We start from the raw sequence: 20,281 nt of genomic DNA, 5'->3' as shown, positions 1-20,281 counted from the left end.
TGGTAGATGAGCTGAAAGGGAAATGGGAAGAAGAGCTGGGGGAGGAGATTGAGGAGGGGCTGTGGGCTGACGCCCTACGTAGGGTAAACTCGTCGTCCTCGTGTGCCAGGCTAAGCCTGATACAATTCAAGGTTCTACACAGGGCGCATATGACTGGAGCACGGCTCAGTAAATTTTTTTGGGTAGAGGATAGGTGTGGGAGATGCTCGAGAAGCCCAGCGAATCACACCCACATGTTCTGGTCATGCCCGGCACTACAGGGGTTCTGGGTGGGGGTGGCAAAGGTGCTTTCGAAGGTGGTGGGGGTCCGGGTCGAACCAAGCTGGGGGTTGGCTATATTCGGGGTTGCAGAAGAGCCGGGAGTGCAGGAGGCGAGAGAGGCTGATGTTTTGGCCTTTGCGTCCCTAGTAGCCCGGCGCAGGATATTGTTAATGTGGAAGGAAGCCAAACCCCCGGGTGTGGAGACCTGGATAAACGACATGGCAGGGTTTATAAAGTTAGAACGGATCAAGTTCGTATTAAGGGGTTCGGCTCAAGGGTTCACCAGGCGGTGGCAACCGTTCGTCGACTACCTCACAGAAAGATAGAGGGAATGGAAAAGAAGAAGACAACAGCAGCAACCCGGGGGGCGGGGGGGGGGGTGTGGTGGAGGAACCGGACGGACTATCAGGGATGTCATTAATATGTATAGACACTTGTTATAGGTAATGTATATTGGATTGTTGGATTGTATCTTTGGAGAGTAACTATTTTTGACAAGGCAGTTGCCACTCAGTTTTGTTTATGTTTTTGTTTATATATTATTTATTTAGTTGTTTAAAACTGGCCACGGTTATTTATATTGCTTTGTTGTCGTTCAAAAGAAAAACTATGTACTGTTATGTTTGGCCACAAAATTTTGAATAAAATATATATATATATTTTTTTAAATTAATGCAGTTCACAGGATGATTTGTACTATCCAAGGCCATTCATTAGGATTGCTAATGCAGCTGCTGTTCTCACCCTAATATGTCATGAAATTGTTTCTGTTATATGTTGAAGTTTTTATCACCTTTTATCCCTAAAAACCAATGTCCAAAAAAAGGAGAATAGAAGGCAATATTTGAACATTTGAATATATGACATGCTAGAGAGGGTTTGTGGAGTCGATGACTGACTCCTGAGGAGCAAACTCAAGGTGGATGTGGTAGGATGGAGTGGCAGAGAGGACAGAGGGAGCCAATCGGGTTGGGTGTTAAGGGTGCCTCGGTAGCGATAGAAGGGCCGGTGAGGGTGATTGGTGGGGACATGGAGGCAAACACGGACCCTGGGGGTGTGAAGGAAAAGGTTGAAGAGGTCAGTGTGCATGGGGTAGGCTTTTCAATAAGGTAGGGTATGTGCGTATTCATCTGGACATCCTGGAATGAGAAGGGTTCAGGCTGTAGGGCAATGGTGAGGAGGCCAAAGATGATGCCGGGGGTCCACAGTGATGGGGGAAAAGACATGAGTGACTGGGGGAGAGGATTGGATGGGGAGGCTGATGGAATACTTGACAACTGCCATGTTTCTGAAATCAAAGTGAGTGGAACCTAGTGTTGGACAGGCACAGGTGATGCATGGGAGTTCAATCAGTGACTGGGCCGAGATGCAGGTCAGCTCGACGGATCCCCAGCAGGCAGCATTGAAACTGTTCACTGCCAGTGAGATAAGTGTGATGATTGAAGGCTCCACGTGCGTGGGGGGAGTGCTTGCAGGACATGCTGTTGTCACATCTTTGTGGATAATCCAGCCATCTGCAGAACGCATAAGGTCGTTAATCTTTTTCTAACACTTGTGTACCCCCTGGACACTAATTGGCCACTACGCCTTTGCAGCATTGGTATCCCTGCTTGGCCACCACCTCCCATCAGGTGGGCACAGTACATTCCATTCGACATGGCACACGGGGAGGCATCATTACATTTTGGAGCTGGGCCGGCGGATGACCTTGCAGACATTTTCAGTTTTTGTTCTGACATTGAGGATGTCCAGGTGCCTTTTAAACATGGAATATCCCCGGATGCATAATTAATTACATCAAGGCCGGAAGATATGGCATGGTTTCCGTCAGCTTCCGCAGTGGGAAACATTCCCTATTCCTGCTCCGTCACGGTTATTAGGCCCGGATGAGAGAATTCCACTTTTTGGTGTTGATGATTAGAAGCAGTCAGAACTTTGGAAGAGATTTTAAGAGTTTTTTTTTTTGCATTAGCAAGGGGGGATACAATAGAGATATTCCAAACTGGAAACGGTTTTGATAGTGTAAATGACAAGAATCAGCTTCCACTGGCAAGATGATCAGTGACCAGTGGAAGAGATTTAAGCTATTGGTAAAAGAACAAGAGAGGAGATGAGGCAAAGTTACGATCTGGAGTGCACTGCCAGAAAGGGTGGTGGAGCTGAGTACTTTAAAAATGGAATTTGATATATACTTGAAAAGGAAATTGTTATAACCTGCCCTGATTCTATTGGCTGGCGACAATTGGTTACCCCATGTTACTTGAGGAATATGCGCTCCCCCAATGAGAGGGGGTGGGGCAATCATTAGAAGCATAACTGTATAAATAGAGCTGGCCAGCGTGATACAGGCCAGAAAGGGAGCCAGTTGTAAACTACTGGCCCTGTGGACATATTCTTGTAAATAAAGTTACTTTGACTTTACAAACTCGTGCTGGGTTCTTCATGGCCCTCGCGACAGAAATCTTTGCTAGAACTTTAGGGAAAGGAGAGTGGAACTAATTGGATAGCTCTTTCAAATAGGAGGCACAGGCATAATGGGTTGAATGTGCTGACCCGTGTCTGCATGGGTTTCCTCCAGATGCTCTGATTTCCTCCCACAAGTCCCGAAAGACATGCTTGTTAGGTGAATTGGACATTCAGAATTTTCTCAGTGTACCCCAACAGGCGTCGTGGTGTGGTGACTAGAGGATTTTCACAGTAACTTTGTTGCAGTGTTAATGTAAGCCTACTTGTGACACTAACAAAGATTCTTGTTATAATTCTACAGTGCAATATGTGAAGGGCTACAAACCAAGGAAAATAAGTACTGAAGATTTGTTCAATGTGATTCTTCTGTTAAGAAACATGAGTGGTTTGAATTTGTGTTAGCCCCACTGCCGTTTTGAATAACTTCGGAATATTTTTACCTCTACAGCATACAGCCAAGTTGCTGTCTGTATTAATCATCGAGTAATCCCTTTCTGTGTTGCACACTTAAGATCTGTCCATGTTAACACTGAGCTCTTTACTGGTGTAACCCCTTCCTGTGTTACTCTTGTAATATTGTCAATATTAACATAAAGCTGTTTACTGGTGTAATCCGTTTCTGGGTTACCCTCTCGAGAGATACTGTCTGCATCAACACAGCTATTTCCTGGTGGATTACCTTTCTGGATGTTCCAGAGAGATATTGTCTAATAACACCGAGCTGTTTATTGGTGTATTCCTTTTCTGGGTTACCCTCTTGAGAGATGTCTGTAATAACACAGAGCTGGTTATTGGTCTAATCCCTTTCTGGGTTACTCTAAAGATATTGTCTGTTTTATCATAGAATGGATACAGCACAGGAGGCTATTTGGCCCATCGTGTCTGTGCCAGCTTTCTGTAAGAGCTTAGCCCAACGCCTTTGCCCTTTCCCTGCAGCCCCGCAAATTTTTATCTCATATAATTATCCAATTCCCCTTTGAAGTCCATGATTGAATCTGCCTACATCGCACACTCGGATAACCGATAATTCATAGAATTTACAGTGCAGAAGGAGGCCATTCGGCCCATCGAGTCTGCACCGGCTCTTGGAAAGAGCACCCTACCCAAGGTCAACACCGCCACCCTATCCCCATAACCCAGTAACCCCACCCAACACTATGGGCAATTTTGAACACTAAGGGCAATTTATCATGGCCAATCCACCTAACCTGCACATCTTTGGACTGTGGGAGGAAACCGGAGCACCCGGAGGAAACCCACGCACACACTGGGAGGATGTGCAGACTCCGCACAGACAGTGACCCAAGCTGGAATCGAACATGGGACCCTGGAGCTGTGAAGCAATTGTGCTATCCACAAGGCTACCGTGCTGCCCTTCAGATAACCACTCGTTGCAGAAAAAGGGTTTTCTTCACTTCTGCTCTTTTGCCAATCACTGCCTTCTGGTTCTTGACTCTTCTGCCAATGAAACAGTTTATCCCTATTTACTTTATCCGAATCCCTCCTGATTTCGAACATTTATCAGATATATTCTCAACCTTCTCTCACTCCGGTTTCCTCCCACAGTCCAAAGATGTGCAGGTTAAGTGGATTGGACATGCCAAATTGCCCCTTAGTATCCAAAAAGGTTAGGTGGGGTTACTGGGTTACGGGGATAGGGTGGAGGTGTGGTCTTAAGTAAGGTGGTGTGTACAAGGGCTGGTGCAGACTCGATGGGCCAAATGGCCTCCTTCTGCACTTTAAATTCTATGATTCTCCAATCTATCCATGTAATTGAAGTCCTTCATTCCTGGAACCATTCTCATCAACCTTTTCTGCACTCAATCGAATGTCTTCACGTCCTTCCTAAAGTGTGGTGCCCTAAAGTAACTTCATTGAAGCCTACTTGCGACAATAAGCGATTATTATTATTAAATTGGACATAATACTCCAGTTGGGATCAAAACAGTATTTTACAAAGGTTCACCAGAGCATCTTTGCTTTTATACTCTATTCCGTGATTTTTACAAGCTCAGAATCTAGTATGCCTTATTGCTTTCTCAACTTGCCCTGCCACTTTCAACCATTTGTGCACATATACCCTTTATATATGTGCGCCCACTGTTAGAATTGTTTCCTTTACTTTCCACTGCCTTTCCTCATTCTTCTTACCAGCCAGCATGTGTCCTCTTGAAGTCTTTCACGATTCTCCTCACAGTATGTCCAAGTTTTGTGTCACCTGCACAGTTTGAAACTGTGTCCAGTACACCCAATAATATAGATCAAGAAAAACAGTGGTCCTAATACCAACCCTTGGGGAACTACAATCTTCTTCCAGTCCACAATTCGCCATTGCTCTCTGCTTCCAGTCGCTCAGCCAGCTTCATATCCATGATACCACTGTCCCTATCATTCCATGCACTTTGACTTCACTAACTAGCCTGTTATGTGGCACTTTATCTAAGGTCTTTTGAAGTCCAAGTACACCACATCAACACATTGCTCACATCAAACCACTCATGTTACCTCATCAAAAACTTCAATTAAGTTAATTGAACATTATTTTCTTTTAACAAATACATGCTGGTTGATTTTCCTTCATTAACCCACATTTATCCAAGGGGAAGTTTGTTAATTTGGTCTCAGACTATTGTTTCTAGGGCGGCACATGCCACAGTGGTTAGCACTGCTGCCTACAGCGCTGAGGACCCGGGTTCGAATCCCGGCCTTGGGTCACTGTCCGTGTAGAGTTTGCATATTCTCCCCGTGTCTGAGTGGGTTTCACGCCCACAACCCAAAGATGCGCAGGCTAGGTGGATTGGCTACGCTAAATTGCCCCTTGATTGGAAAAAAAAATAATTGGGTGCTCTTAAAAAAAAATTTTTAAGAAGAAAAAATGGTTATTGTTTCTAAAAGCTTTGCCATGATTCAAATTAAACTGACTGGCCATTAGTTCTGGATTTATCCTTATACTCTTCCTTAAACAAGAGTTTATCATCTACAATTCTCCAGGCATCTGACACCACACTGTATCTAAGAGGATTAGAAGGTTACAGCAGTGCCACTGTAATTTCTACCCCGACTTCTTTCAATATTGTCGGATGCATCTGATCTTGTCCTGGTGACTTTGCATATTTAAATACAGCTGGTCTTTCTAATATCTCCTTTTTGTCAAATCTTAGCCCAACTCTTAACTCTCTCCCTCATCCTTTACTACTATCTTCTTTGGTGCCATCTTCTTCCTTGGTAAAGACAGATGCAAAGTACCTCAGCCATGCCCTCTGCCTCCATGCGTAAATTCCCCTTTTGGTCCCTAGTTGGCCCTGGGGTAGTGCGTCAGAGGTAGTCCCTTCTGCAGGCATCCTACTTCATAATTGGATGGATAACTGCACCTGGTGTTGATCCTTGCCCAGTTCTCACGTGGCTCCACAAAGCTGCTTATGCCACAAGTGTTTCTTATATGCACACCGTACGAACTCCTTCACTCACATCCTGTTACATTCAGAAATGCACACCTTTAGTATCCACCCACACACTATAGTATATTGCGAGCGAGACAAGAAGAAAAATACAGGAACACTGTTTCGCTTCTTGCAACATGCCTTTGAACAGCAAAAAATACAGGCACAAAAGTGCGAAAGGTAACCCTGAAAGACTGACAATCCCTACAAAATCAGGCAGTTTATCCTTGCCTGCACTGTGGTTAACCACGCAGGTCTGCAGTCAAACTCTACAGCCAGGTTACAAAGCACTCTAAGATGCAAGAAGCAGCCATCTTCGATAACAAAGGGAAACCGATTATAGATATCTATATGCCGAGAAGACCTCTATATTCCCTTTTACGTTGGCTGCCAGTCTCTTTGTACTTTCCTTTGCTGGTACTTTTTTCATTTTCCTTCTGAACTTTCTATATTCAATCTGGTTCTTACAATATCAACCATCTGACATCTGTCAAACACAATTTTTCTGCGCTTCACCTTAATCTCATACCACTTTTGTCATCCAGGAATATCTGGATTTGTTAGTCTTAACTTTTTATCCTCATGGGAATGTACCTCAACTTGACCCGAACTATTGCTTTAAAATCTACCCGTTGTTCAATCACAGTTTTTGAATTTTCAGTTGCAGTTAACTGGTGTAATTGTTTTCTGTGTTAGTCTCGAGAGATACTATCCATAATAATGGAGCTGTTTATTGGTGTGATTACTTTCTATGTTACTCTTGAGATGGTGTCTGTATTAACACAGAGCTGTTTATTGGCATAATCCCTTCCTGCGATTCACTCAAGACTGTCCATATTAACACAGAGCTGTTTAATTACTTCCTGTGTTAACTTGAGACTCTGTCCAGATTAATATCGAGTTTTTGCTGGTGTAATCCCTATCTGTGATACACTTGCGATACTGGCCGAAATTCTCCAGTCGTGCAATTCACTTTTCCCACTGGCTACGCACTTCTGCTGGCAGATTTCCCGGCAGCGTGGGGTGGTTACAATGGGAAATCCCATTGACAAGCGGTGGGAAGATAGAATCCTGCTGCCAGTGAACGCCTCGCTACCGAGAAACACGCGGCTTGGGTACCGGAGAACGCAGCCCAGTGTCTGTATTAACACAGAGCTGTTTGCTCGTGTAATCCCCTCCTGTGTTAAATTTGAGACTGTCCAGATTAACATCATACTGTTCACTGGTGTAATCCTTGCGATACACTCGTGATAATGTTTGTATTACACAGAGCTGTTTTCTGGTGTAATCTCTTCTTGTGTTATACTCCAGACTATGCCTGTATTAGCATAGCTGTTTGTTGGTGTAATCCCTTCCTGTATTACACTCGAGTCTCTGTCCATATTGACACCGAGCTGTTTGCTGGTGTAATCCCTTTCTGTGTTACACTCGAATGATACTGTCCATATGAAAACAACTATTTACTTTTGTAATCCCTTTCTCGGTTACACTTGATCTCCTGTCCATAGTAAAACATCTGTTTACTGGTGTATTTCCTTGCTGCGTTACACTTGCGGAGTTTTTAGTGCCATCTTTCCAATGATGTAGCATTGACTTCTGTCAACAGATTTTCATACGCAATGATTCGCAAACCAGTTTTTTTGTACGCTTGTCCTCAAGAAATGAATCTCCCAATGATCTATTAACTGTTTCAATTTGCACTAAGTTTACTACAGTGAAAAGTTTGCACCTTCGAGCTTCAGAATTTAGGAGGGGGGCCACTTGTCCCAATGTGCCTGTGTTGACTCTTTGTTTGATGAATTTGAAACGAATCCCATTGCCCCTTATTTTGTCCATAATCCTGGATGCTCAGCTGCTTCAAATATTTACTTGTTCTTCCTTTCAAGGATGCAGTCTCCTCACATTTGGATAAACATTCTGTGCCCTAACAGCTCACCATAGAAAAATGTCTCCAAACCACTTTGCCTTATGATCAAAACTCTTCATGATTGTAAAGACTTCTAGTAAACTAGAATCCATAAATAAAGATAGGTAAGAACTCCAGTTGTCAAATCAGGAGAACTTTCTTTATTCGGCAAATGGTTAGAATGTAGAACACATTATCACAAGTGTTTGAGGCAAATAGCTTTGATGCTTTTGAACGGAAACGAGGCGAGTTGAGGGAAAAAGGGAAATAGAAAGACATGTTGAGCCTTAATGAAAGCTGGAATGGCAGGAGACTGGTGTGGAGGATAAATGGCAGCACAGATCATTTCGATGGGTAGCCTTTTTCAGTTCTGTATATTCGATGTAAATTGGCCTTCTCCGTTCCAGTGCAAATAATCCCAGTATTCAAGTTTATTCTTGCAACATCTCTTTAGCTGTCTTCATTGAACTGACCACAGTTTTTGAGATTATGGTACCGTGTAGTCCATGCGTTTATGGAATGAACTCTTAAAGTATTTTCAAGCAAGTAGCTTGCTCAAGCCCAAAAGCGACAGGTGCCAGAAGTACAAAGTAAGCATAATGGAATCAAAATAAAAATGTCCACAAAGGCAATTCCTACAGCTGAATCTGAAGCAGGATATATTTTCACAGTAACATCATGGCAGTGTTACTGTAAGTCTATTGTGACACTAATAAAGATTATTACTATTATATTGAAGGAATGATCTGGAAGTGATCCTGGTGTTGGTGGTGGCCCATTTATTGTCGCATCCTATGTAATTATCCATAAGCGAAGCCTTAAGAGTCACTCAGTTGAGTTCCATCTAGTAACCTCATAGGGTGGGATTCTCCGGCTGCGGCCGCCAGGTGACCGGAGAATCCTGCCCAAGGTCAATGGACTTTTCCATTGTCCACGTCTCGCCCGTGGCGATTTTGCGGCAGGAGGGACGGAAGAATCCTGCCAATAGTTTATGTTCTCTGGTGTAGTTGGGGTGTTTTGGGAAAGGATTAAAGTTCACAAAGAAATTGATGATCTGAGATGTTTACCAGTGGCTCAGTTGGAACAATCCCAGCTCTGTGTCAGAAGGTTGTTGACTCCAGACCCAATCCTGAACTCGAGCAGGTAATCCAAGTTGATATTCCAGTACACTATTGAGGGAGCCTTGCAATATCAGAGGTACCGCCATTCAAATGAGATGTCAAACCAAGATCTCATCTGTCCTCTAAAATGAATGTACGAATAGATGTTAAAGATCCCACAGCAGCACTATTTGAAGAGTAGTAGGGGGGTTCCTTCCCAAAATCTTGGCCAATACCTCCATCACTAAAACAGATTAACTGGTCATTATCTAATTTCTATTTCTAGGACTTTGCTGTGTTTAAATTGGCAGTAAGGCACTTTAATGCCTTATGGATGTGTCTTGTTTGAATGGGAATGATTTTCTTGATGACCCTTTAGGAATCCAGGCGTGTATAACATTATTTTGAAGTAAGCAGGTTGGGTAACATCCACAATGAGAATAGAAAGTGCCTACAGTAGGGGAAGCAGTGGCTTTGATCAACTCAGCCATTTGCTCTTGTTGATTTTATTGTTTTGCATTTTTCAAGACAGCTAAAATGGAGGTTGAGTACACTACAAAAAATGTCAGTCCTGTGATGGCCATGTTCGAGCATCATTTTGCAGGGCATTGGTTCAAGAATGCAAATCATACCTCTTGAGTATCCCTGCTCAACCTGACCTCAATTGCTGATGCAACCAAGTCGTAGAAAATTGTAGAATCAAAAAGTACAGTAGAAGGTCATTCAACCTATTGTGGTTGCAGTGATATTTTGAAAGAGTTGTTCAATTAGTTCCATACCCCACTTTTCTGGCCAACATTTATCTCTCTTCCAGCATCCCTAAGACAGGTTATCTGGCTGGTGTGATCATGATGTATGCAAATAGTGTTTCCTGCATTATAAAATTAATTATAATTCGGAAGTACTTCATAGGTTGTAAAACACTTTGGGTTGTGCTGAGGTTGTGAAAGCAGAGTTAGGGCAGCACGGTGGCGCAGTGTATTAGCCCTGCTGCCTCACGGTGTCAAGGTCCCAGCTTCGATCCCGGCTCTGGGTCACTGCCTGTGTGGAGTTTGTACATTCTCCCCGTGTTTGCGTGGGTTTAGCCCCCACAACCCAAAGATGTGCAGGGTAGGTGGATGGGCCACGCTAAATTGCCCCTTAATTGGAAAAAATGAATTGGGTACTCTAAATTCATTGAAAAAAAGTGAAAGCAGAGTTGCCAACTAGCACGGATTTTCTATATTTTATATGGAAAATCCGTTCGAGGACAAATGTACGCTTTTTCTCATTGAAAAAGAGACCGCTGATTTGCAAGCCGCCTCCCGAAACATGTTATTTTGTTTCCTTGACGACAGGGCCACACGCAGAGACCCTGCCCCCTCTCCTTTCCGCCCCGCACACTGAGCTTGCGCTGTTAGTGTGCAGGGTGGGTCCTCAGCACAGGGCTCTATCGCCAAGGAAACCAATACGCATCTCGATGCCTCGTGTGCGAGACCGCGCGATGGTCAGGATCACCTTACACTGTCAGGTGATCCTGACCTTCGCGTGGTCTCTGAGGCATCGAGGTGCCTGGATTTTATTGGGATTTTAAAAAATCACGTCGAGGGAGGGTGGACTACACTAGTAGACTAAACACTAGCTCTATCACAGAACTTTGTAGAGCACTGCTATGTATTTAAAGAAAAGAAAGTGCTGGAAATGATACTCGGGTCAGGCAGCATCAATCGGAGGAAAGCAGAGTTAACATTTCAGAATTGTTGGAAGGTCATTGATCTGAAATTTTAACTCTACTTCCATCTTTCCATACTGATGGAGTGGAGCTAATAATACATTGCATGTTATTAAGTTTCAGCAGGATTCAGTTCAGAAATCCTTGTTTTACTTGTGGAAACTGCACTTTTTGCTGAAAAAGTAAACCTGAATCATCATGCAATCTCAAGGAGATTACAATGGGATGAGAGAAGAACTAGCTAAGGTAGACTGGGAGCAAAGACTTTATGGTGAAACAGTTGAGGAACAGTGGAGAACCTTCCAAGTGATTTTTCACAGTGCCCAGCAAAGGTTTATACCAACAAAAAGGAAGGACGGTAAAAAGAGGGAAAATCGACCGTGGATATCTAAGGAAATAAGGGAGAGTATCAAATTGAAGGAAAAAACATACAAAGTAGCAAAGATCAGTGGGAGACTAGAGGACTGGGAAATCTTTAGGGGGCAACAGAAAGCTACTAAAAAAGCTATAAAGAAGAGTAAGATAGATTATGAGAGTAAACTTGCTCAGAATATAAAAACAGATAGTAAAAGTTTCTACAAATACATAAAACAAAAAAGAGTGGCTAAGGTAAATATTGGTCCTTTAGAGGATGAGAAGGGAGATTTAATAATGGGAGATGAGGAAATGGCTGAGGAACTGAACAGGTTTTTTGGGTCGGTCTTCACAGTGGAAGACACAAATAATATGCCAGTGACTGATGGAAATGAGGCTATGACAGGTGAGGACCTTGAGAGGATTGATATCACCAAGGAGGTAGTGATGGGCAAGGTAATGGGGCTAAAGGTAGACAAGTCTCCTGGCCCTGATGGAATGCATCCCAGAGTGCTAAAAGAGATGGCTAGGGAAATTGCAAATGCACTAGTGATAATTTACCAAAATTCACTAGACTCTGGGGTGGTCCCAGCGGATTGGAAATTAGCAAACGTGACACCACTGTTTAAAAAAGGAGGTAGGCAGAAAGTGGGTAATTATAGGCCAGTGAGCTTAACTTCGGTAGTAGGGAAGATGCTGGAATCTATCATCAAGGAAGAAATAGCGAGGCATCTGGATGGAAATTGTCCCATTGGACAGACGCAGCATGGGTTCATAAAGGGCAGGTCGTGCCTAACTAATTTAGTGGAATTTTTTGAGGACATTAACAGTGCGGTAGATAACGGGGAGCCAATGGATGTGGTATATCTGGATTTCCAGAAAGCCTTTGACAAGGTGCCACACAAAAGGTTGTTGCATAAGATAAAGATGCATGGCATTAAGGGGAAAGTAGGAGCATGGATAGAGGATTGGTTAATTAATAGAAAGCAAAGAGTGGGGATTAATGGGTGTTTCTCTGGTTGGCAATCAGTAGCTAGTGGTGTCCCTCAGGGATCAGTGTTGGGCCCACAACTGTTCACAATTTACATAGATGATTTGGAGTTGGGGACCAAGGGCAATGTGTCCAAGTTTGCAGACGACATTAAGATAAGTGGTAAAGCAAAAAGTGCAGAGGATACTGGAAGTCTGCAGAGGGATTTGGACAGGCTAAGTGAATGGGCTAGGGTCTGGCAGATGGAATACAATGTTGACAAATGTGAGGTTATCCATTTTGGTAAGAATAACGGCAAAAGGGATTATTATTTAAATGATAAAAAATTAAAACATGCTGCTGTGCAGAGAGATCTGGGTGTGCTAGTGCATGAGTCGCAGAAAGTTGGTTTTCAGGTGCAACAGGTGATTAAGAAGGCAAATGGAATTTTTTCCTTCATTGCTAGAGGGATGGAGTTTAAGACTAGGGAGGTTATGCTGCAATTGTATAAGGTGTTAGTGAGGCCACACCTGGAGTATTGTGTTCAGTTTTGGTCTCCTTACTTGAGAAAGGACGTACTGGCACTGGAGGGTGTGCAGAGGAGATTCACTAGGTTAATCCCAGAGCTGAAGGGGTTGGATTACGAGGAGAGGTTGAGTAGGCTGGGACTGTACTCGTTGGAATTTAGAAGGATGGGGGGGATCTTATAGAAACATATAAGATTATGAAGGGAATAGATAGGATAGATGCGGGCAGGCTGTTTCCACTGGTGGGTGAAAGCAGAACTAGGGGGCATAGCCTCAAAATAAGGGGAAGTAGATTTAGGACTGAGTTTAGGAGGAACTTCTTCACCCAAAGGGTTGTGAATCTATGGAATTCCTTGCCCAGTGAAGCAGTAGAGGCTTCTTCATTAAATGTTTTTAAGATAAAGATAGATAGTTTTTTGAAGAATAAAGGGATTAAGGGTTATGGTGTTCGGGCCGGAAAGTGGAGCTGAGTCCACAAAAGATCAGCCATGATCTCATTGAATGGCGGAGCAGGCTCGAGGGGCCAGATGGCCTACTCCTGCTCCTAGTTCTTATGTTCTTATCATGCATCTATTTAACCATACCTTCTGCTTTCTACTTTTTGTGGCCAATCTTTTCTTTGTGCTCTTTTACCTTTATTATCATAAACTCTAATTTGAACATCAAATCTGTTGGTGCTGGCAGCACAGTGGCTCAGTGGGTTAGCACTGCTGCCCCACGGCACCGAGGTCCCAGATTCGATCCCGGCTCTGGGTCACCGTCTGTGTGGAGTTTGCACATTCTCCCCTTGTTTGTGTGGGTCTCACCCCCCAACACAAAGATGTGCAGTGAAGGTGGGCTGGCCACGCTAAATCGCCCCATAATTGGAAAAAATGAATTGGGTACTCTTTATATTAAAAAAATAAAATTTTAATCTGTTGGTGCTACTTCATGAAAATATTTTTTGAAAGAAAGAAATGCACTGGATTCCTTTTGTCTATGTGCAGTTTCTTGTAAGAATTCAGTTAAGTTAATCAAGCATTCAGGACAATTTTGAACTTCATGTAAAAAGGCGAATGTTTTGTTCACATTTTTCATCCTTACATTTATTGAATGTTTGAAACTTAATTTGAAAAAGCCCACTCATGATGATGTACATGTATGAAGCATTGGATTTGCATTTTCCATTTGTGTTTTACTTTTGTGCACTACGTGTGTACAGCTATACTTCAGATTTTTTCCGTTGAAATGAAAATCCGGATTTTACTGCCAAAATACTGATTTTTGGTATCTGGAATACTGATTTCTGTTGGGAAAGGTTGGTAGCTCTGTGAAAGGTGCTTTAGAAATGCTTCTTTAGAAATTTAGAAACATTTAGAAATGTTTCTTTTCTCGGTGAAACATACCATCAGATAGCATGTACAATTGATTAAAGGATTAAATGGTTGGTTGTGTCTCTAATGTACGGAAAATAAAAGCCTCCTTTCAGACAGGCGGTGAGGAGCTAGCGATATAGGTTTCTTTCCTTAATTGAGAACTTTAATGTTGTTTTCCAGATACTTGTGTGGTTTTGAAGATTATTGCAAGTCTGCGAACATTCAATTTCCCACATCACTGCAAGCGAACATTAAAACAGAGAAACAGAAGAAAGAATGTGAAAAAGTTCATGACAACCTTGATCATAAAGGGGAAAAAGAAAAAGTTCAAAACACTAAGCCAGCTGAAGTTGAAGTTGAGAATGAAAATGAGGATGAAAGCCAAAACATTCATCATCATGACGAACTAAAGGATCAGGAAGCAAAATCCCTGAAGGTAAGTATGTATGTGGGTGTGATGACCCTCTTTGGAATTGCCACAGGGCTTTGGAGTAGTCGGGATGTCCTTAAGCAATTCTCAGCTGGTACTTTCAATCTCCAGCAGGTCAAATGCTTCTTATTCAGTTACATCAGCCTTAGTTTGTTAAGCTGTTGCAAGCTTAAAGAAGTAAAAAAGGGGAGTTGTGATGTTGATCTAATTTTAAATGCAGTCCCTTATATCAAACCCAAAGTACAAAAAAATCTCCTTGACTAGAAACACTGGCATTGTTTTGATTAGAGCAGTGAATATTTGTGGGATATTTGAAAGATGGATTCCTAATCATGAAGGGTTCCCAGAGTAAATAAGGATAAATTGTTTCCATGGCAGGAGAGTTGTTAACCAGAGGACACAGATTTAAGATAGTTGACAAAAAAGGGTGTTGAGAAGAATCCTTTTTGCACAATAAGTTGTTAGGATCTGGAATATTTTCTGAAAGGGTGTGGTGGAAGCCGATTCATTGGTAACTTTCAAAAGGGAATTGGGTAAATACTTGAACTAACTAACTAGATAGCTCTTTTCAAAGTGTGCTGCACCAAATGACTCCTTCTGTTTTGTATCATTCAATTAACCTACGATTGACAATTTGAACATGACCAAATAGGAGCAGATCATATGGCCACTTGAGCCTGCCCCAGCATTCAGTGCAATTGTTGCTTATCGCTGCCTTTACTCCACTTTGCCGCCCGCTCCCCGCCTCCCATGCTCTAGGTTCCTCAGCAAGGGAAAACAACATTTCAGTATCCATTCTGGCAGAATCTTGTGTTGCATTGAGATTACTTCTCTCTTCTAAACTCCAATGAGTCTAGGCCTAACCTGCTCAAAATTCCTTATAAATAACCCCTCCATCCCAGGAATCAACCCAGTGAATCTTCTCTGGATTTCCAATGCAAGTATATCGCTCCTTAAGTAAGGAGACCAAAGCTGTGCACAGATGTGGTCTCGCCAATATCCTGGACAGTTCATGGAAAATTCCTACTTCTATAATCTAGCCCCATGCAATAAAGGCCAATGTTCCATTTGCCTTTCTAATTAATTGCTGTGTCTACATGCTTGCTTTTTGTGATTCATGTACAAGGGCATCCAGACCCCTCTGTATCACAACATTCTGCAGTCTCTCTCCAGTTGAATAATAATCTGCTTTTCTATTCATCCCTCCAAAGTGGGCAACCTGAACATTTTACCACATTATACTCCCATTTTTCAAACTTTTGTCCAGTCATTAACCTATCTATACCCTGATGTACATCAAAAGTCGATAATTTTCCCAACTCTGCAATCTCTGAACTTTTATCATGTCAGAGAGGCAAATATAAGCAGGGCGGAACCTTTGCATCCAAATACAGGCCCAAGGTGACAATGGGGGCAGGCAGATGGTGAGGTTGGCAAGTTAAAATACCTTCCTCAGTTCAGTAAAGAAATATTTTTTTTGGTTTATAAATTTAGAGTACCCAATTCTTTTTTTCCCCAATTAAGGGACAATTTAGCATGGCCAATCTACCTACCCTGCACATCTTTGGGTTTGTGGGGGTGAGACCCACGCAGACACGGGGAGAATGTGCCAACTCCACATGGATCGAACTCGGGTCCTGTGCTGTGAGGCAGTAGTGCTAACCACTGCGCCACCATGCCGCCCCATTGAAGGAATCTTTAATCCACTTTACACCTCTTAATCTTGTCCAAATAAGCACCTAGGCATTGGGGAAAATAATTTCAAAGAAAAACCAAGTTAGTACAATCTCATAAAACTGTCACTCAAAGAAAGGTGTAGTTACCTTTACAACTGTGTAAATAATCCCCAACGGGCTAAGCCAGTTGGTCAGTGTTGGAACCCTGCCAAGTATTCATCATATGGCTGTCTAGCAAAACAGCCATCCAACCATCTAGTCAGCCTATTTCTTTTGATACAGTTGCCAGATACTTACAAATAAACATGTTTTCATACACCATCTAAACACTGTTTAAAGTTACCTGTCAAAAGGTTCCTGACTGCAGACTATGGTTCCCCCTTTGAGGAGCCATGAACCATGTATCCTGCAAACGCCAGCCTATCATCGACATTGTGGGTGGTCTGAATGCCGGCAACCATGGTAGAGCTGGCAAATGTAGGGCTGCTGCATCCCTGTACCCTTGCCCTGCAATGGCAAAAATAGCTGGAAATGGGAATGAGACAAGAATATGAGAATCGGGTACCGGGTACTACCTGTCATTTTTAAAGCTCCTCCATCTCCATTTTGACATAAACAGAGGCATGAAATTCCAAACCTTTGTGTCCTCCTCACAACTTGCTTTCCTGCTTATTTTTGTATTGTCAGGAAATTTGACTCTTCATCTAAACGTTAATTTAGATCGTCAATAATTGATGCCCCAGTATTGCAGAAGCTTTTACTGCCTGCTTTTATATTTCTTGCTATTTTACTTTCTTTGTCCTCCTTTATTTTTTAGTCATCCTTTTCTGCTTTCTAAATTGTTCTGACCTACCACTAATCTTTTCTTTCAATTTGATACCATCCTTAACTTCCTTAGCTAGCCACAGATGGTATATCCTTGTGGAGTATTCCTTTCTCCATGGAATATATTTTTGCTGAAAGTTCTGAAATATCTCCTTAAATGTCTGCCACTGCTTCTCCACTGTGTCACCTAACCTTTAGCCCATTTACCCAGTCCCCTTTAGTCAATCATACCCTTTTAATTGTCTTTATTTGAGTTTAAGTCACTATTTTCAGACCCTCAAACTGTGTGAAATTTATCATTTTATGATCACTCTTACCTTTATTATGAGGTCATTAATTAACCCTATCACATTTAAAAATAGCTTACTCCCTGGGTTGGTTCCTCAACATATTTTTCTAAGAGACTGTCCCACATATACGATTCTTGAGGGGTTTGACAGAGTAAAAGCTGAGAGGATGTTTGCCTCATGGGAGAATCTCGGACCAGAGGGCATTGTCTCAGAATAAAGGGGTGCCAATTTAAGACTGAGATAAGGAGGATTTTTTTCCTGAGGGTTGAGTCTTTGGAACTCCTTGCCACAAAGCTGTGGGGGCCCAGTCCTTGTGTATATTTAAGGCTGAAATAGCTAGATTCTTGACCAGGATGAGAATCGAGGGTTATGGGGAAAGGACGAGAAAGTGGATGTGAGGAATGTTGGATCAGCCATGATCCTATTGAATGGCTGAGCAGGCTCGAGGGCCTGAAGGGCCTACTGTTTCTATTTCTTATGGTCTTAACATTGGCAATATACTCTATGAACTCATTCTCCCGACAACCTTTGCCATTTTGATTTGTCCAATCTCTGTGAAGGTTAGAATAGTCATGATTATTGCAGTATCTTTCTTACAAGCCCAGGTTATTTCTCGTTCTGCAGTTTATCTATTGTTGGAGGAGCTTATTAACTATTTCCAACAGTGACGCGTTTCCTTTATTTCTTATTTCCACCTAAACTGATTCTACACCTTGATCATCAGAGCTAAGATCTTTTCTCATTACTGTACTGAGCTCATCCTTTATTAACAGATATCCAACCACTTTTCCTTTCTTTATATCTTTCTAATATGTCATATAGCCTTGAATATTTAGTTCCCAGCCTTGGTCACCTTCCAAACACATCTCTGTGATAACTATCATTTATTTCTATTTGCACTATCACCGGATCTATCTTGTTACGAATGTGTGCATTCAGATGAAGAGACTTTAATTCTGTCTTTTTACAGTTTCTCTCTACTGTGACCTTTTTTGCTGATACACACTTAAGTTTATAAGTTCTGTACACTCCTATCACGTTATATTATCATTGCTAGTATCGCAATCGCCTTTTTCTTTAACCTTTCAAATCCCTTATAATGTGCCACTGCCTCCCAGTCTACTTATTTAGTTTAAAGCACTGTCTATAGCCCTAGTTATACAATTGACACAGGCACCAGCACAGTTCAGGCGAAGACCATCCCAATGATACAACTCCCTCCCCCCATGAATTGCCTCCTACATAAGTTAGTGATCAATCAATATTCAAGCTAAGCATTCAACTTTTTGATCGTATTTACCAATTTGCTTGTGGCACAGGATTAATCCAGCAATTATTACTTTTGGGTTCTGCTTTTTAATTTAGACCTGAGCTGCTCGTAATCCTTCAGCAGAATCCCATTCGTGATCCTACCTATGTTGTTGGTACCCAAGTACACTGCAACAACTGGATCCTTCCCCTTGGAATTCTTCAAAAGTCCAAATGATGTCCTTAATCATGGTACTGATCACAGCCTTCGTTGCTCACAATTTAAGCAAAGTACCTACCTAACTATACTGTCCCATACTACAATTGCATTCCTTTTAACTACTCCCCACTTGAATGGCCTCCTACCGCGCAATGCTATCGTCAGTTTGCTCATCCACCCTGCAATCTCTGTTCTCGTCCACACAAGGTGCAAGAACAACAAACCTTTGGACAAGTGTACGGGCTGAGGCTCCTCCATTGCCACCTTCTGGATCCCCCATAACCAACTCACTTGAAGTCACGCCCACCTATCCCTGACCACAGACCAAATCTGAAGCAATCAGCCGAGTGGGTGTGATTGCCTTCTGGAACAAAGTGTTTAGGAAATATTACCCCTCCCTGATGCATCACAGAGTCTGAAGCTCATCAACTCTGACCCAAATCTCCTCAACCTACAGACATTTACAGACGAGGTTGCCGTGGACCACAAATACTTTATTTAACTAATTAGTTTTTGGGTTTGGAAATATAACTCCATAGTTGTAATAAGTAGTTTCACCAGTTTAAAAAGTTGCAAATTTAATACAATATTATAATCTCCCTAGTACCAGTTTAAACTACTACTCCAGTTTAATGGGAGAAAAGTCCTAAAATACATTAACCTACTTGCTCAACTCATTAATGCTTCGTGGGCTTCATCTCTTCGGTTTCACGGCCTCCAGCTCCCTCTTCTGGAACAGTTCTTGTTCTGTAAAAGACTAGAACAGTACCTCCTCCCTCACTGCACCAAATTCCCATAGTTCTGAAATTTCCTGAGTTAAAAACGCTGGGCGCGGCTCTCCCCCGCGTTGTATCCGGCGCACCTCTCACTATTCCCAGAGCATAGTGGGAGAGCCGAACACAGCGCGTTGCTCCCAACCTGCAGCACAGACGCAATCTGGTTCATGTCCTCGTTGCTCTGAACCAGACTCTCATATTTAATTGAGTATTTTAACTCCTTTAAATATGGATTTTCAGATTTTAGCTAGAATTTCCTGGCTCCCAGAATTCACCAACCCCGCCAGCACAACATGAGGCCAACGGGAATCACTACTGGTTTCCAAAAACGCAAACGAGTTGCGGTTATCATGCCAGAAGACTCAAGTGGTTGAGGAAATTGTTGGATAGTGCCCCGGCACTGTCCCTGGCACCCTGGTTGACACTGCCAGGTTGGCACTGGCAAAAGGGTGTGCCTGAAGTGAAGTCCTGAAGGGGACAGGGCTTTAGATGAACACATAGCAAGGTATCACTCATTTGGAAGGGGGGGGGGGGGGGGGGCGATGCCTTGATCCTGGCGAGGATGGATGGGGGGGGGGGGGAAGGAAGAAGGTCACCCTCATGCCTGTGTGATGTGGGGGCGGGGTGATCTGAACATTTAGTGATGGGGAGAAGGTTGCCCCTCCGAGGTTGAAGATTGTGAGTGTTGCCCATGTCTGCGGGAGTGGGGGGGGGGGTGTCATAATT

At 42.7% G+C, this 20,281-nt stretch overlaps 1 protein-coding gene across 2 annotated transcripts in view; it reads left to right on the top strand.

Moving 5' to 3' along the window:
- arid4b (AT-rich interaction domain 4B) overlaps positions 1-20,281 on the top strand; it is a 285,409-nt gene that overhangs the window by 154,136 nt on the left and 110,992 nt on the right. For both annotated transcript variants that reach the window (XM_072498497.1, XM_072498496.1), the window contains exon 16: positions 14,271-14,526. In XM_072498497.1, the coding sequence (XP_072354598.1) occupies positions 14,271-14,526 (256 nt within the window). The remainder of the gene's footprint in view (positions 1-14,270; positions 14,527-20,281) is intronic.

Source organism: Scyliorhinus torazame, chromosome 4, assembly GCF_047496885.1.
Source record: "Scyliorhinus torazame isolate Kashiwa2021f chromosome 4, sScyTor2.1, whole genome shotgun sequence".
In the NCBI taxonomy this organism is placed as follows: Eukaryota; Metazoa; Chordata; class Chondrichthyes; order Carcharhiniformes; family Scyliorhinidae; genus Scyliorhinus; species Scyliorhinus torazame.
Note: the sequence above shows the minus strand (reverse complement) of the source record. Positions and strands in the feature narration are given on the sequence as shown.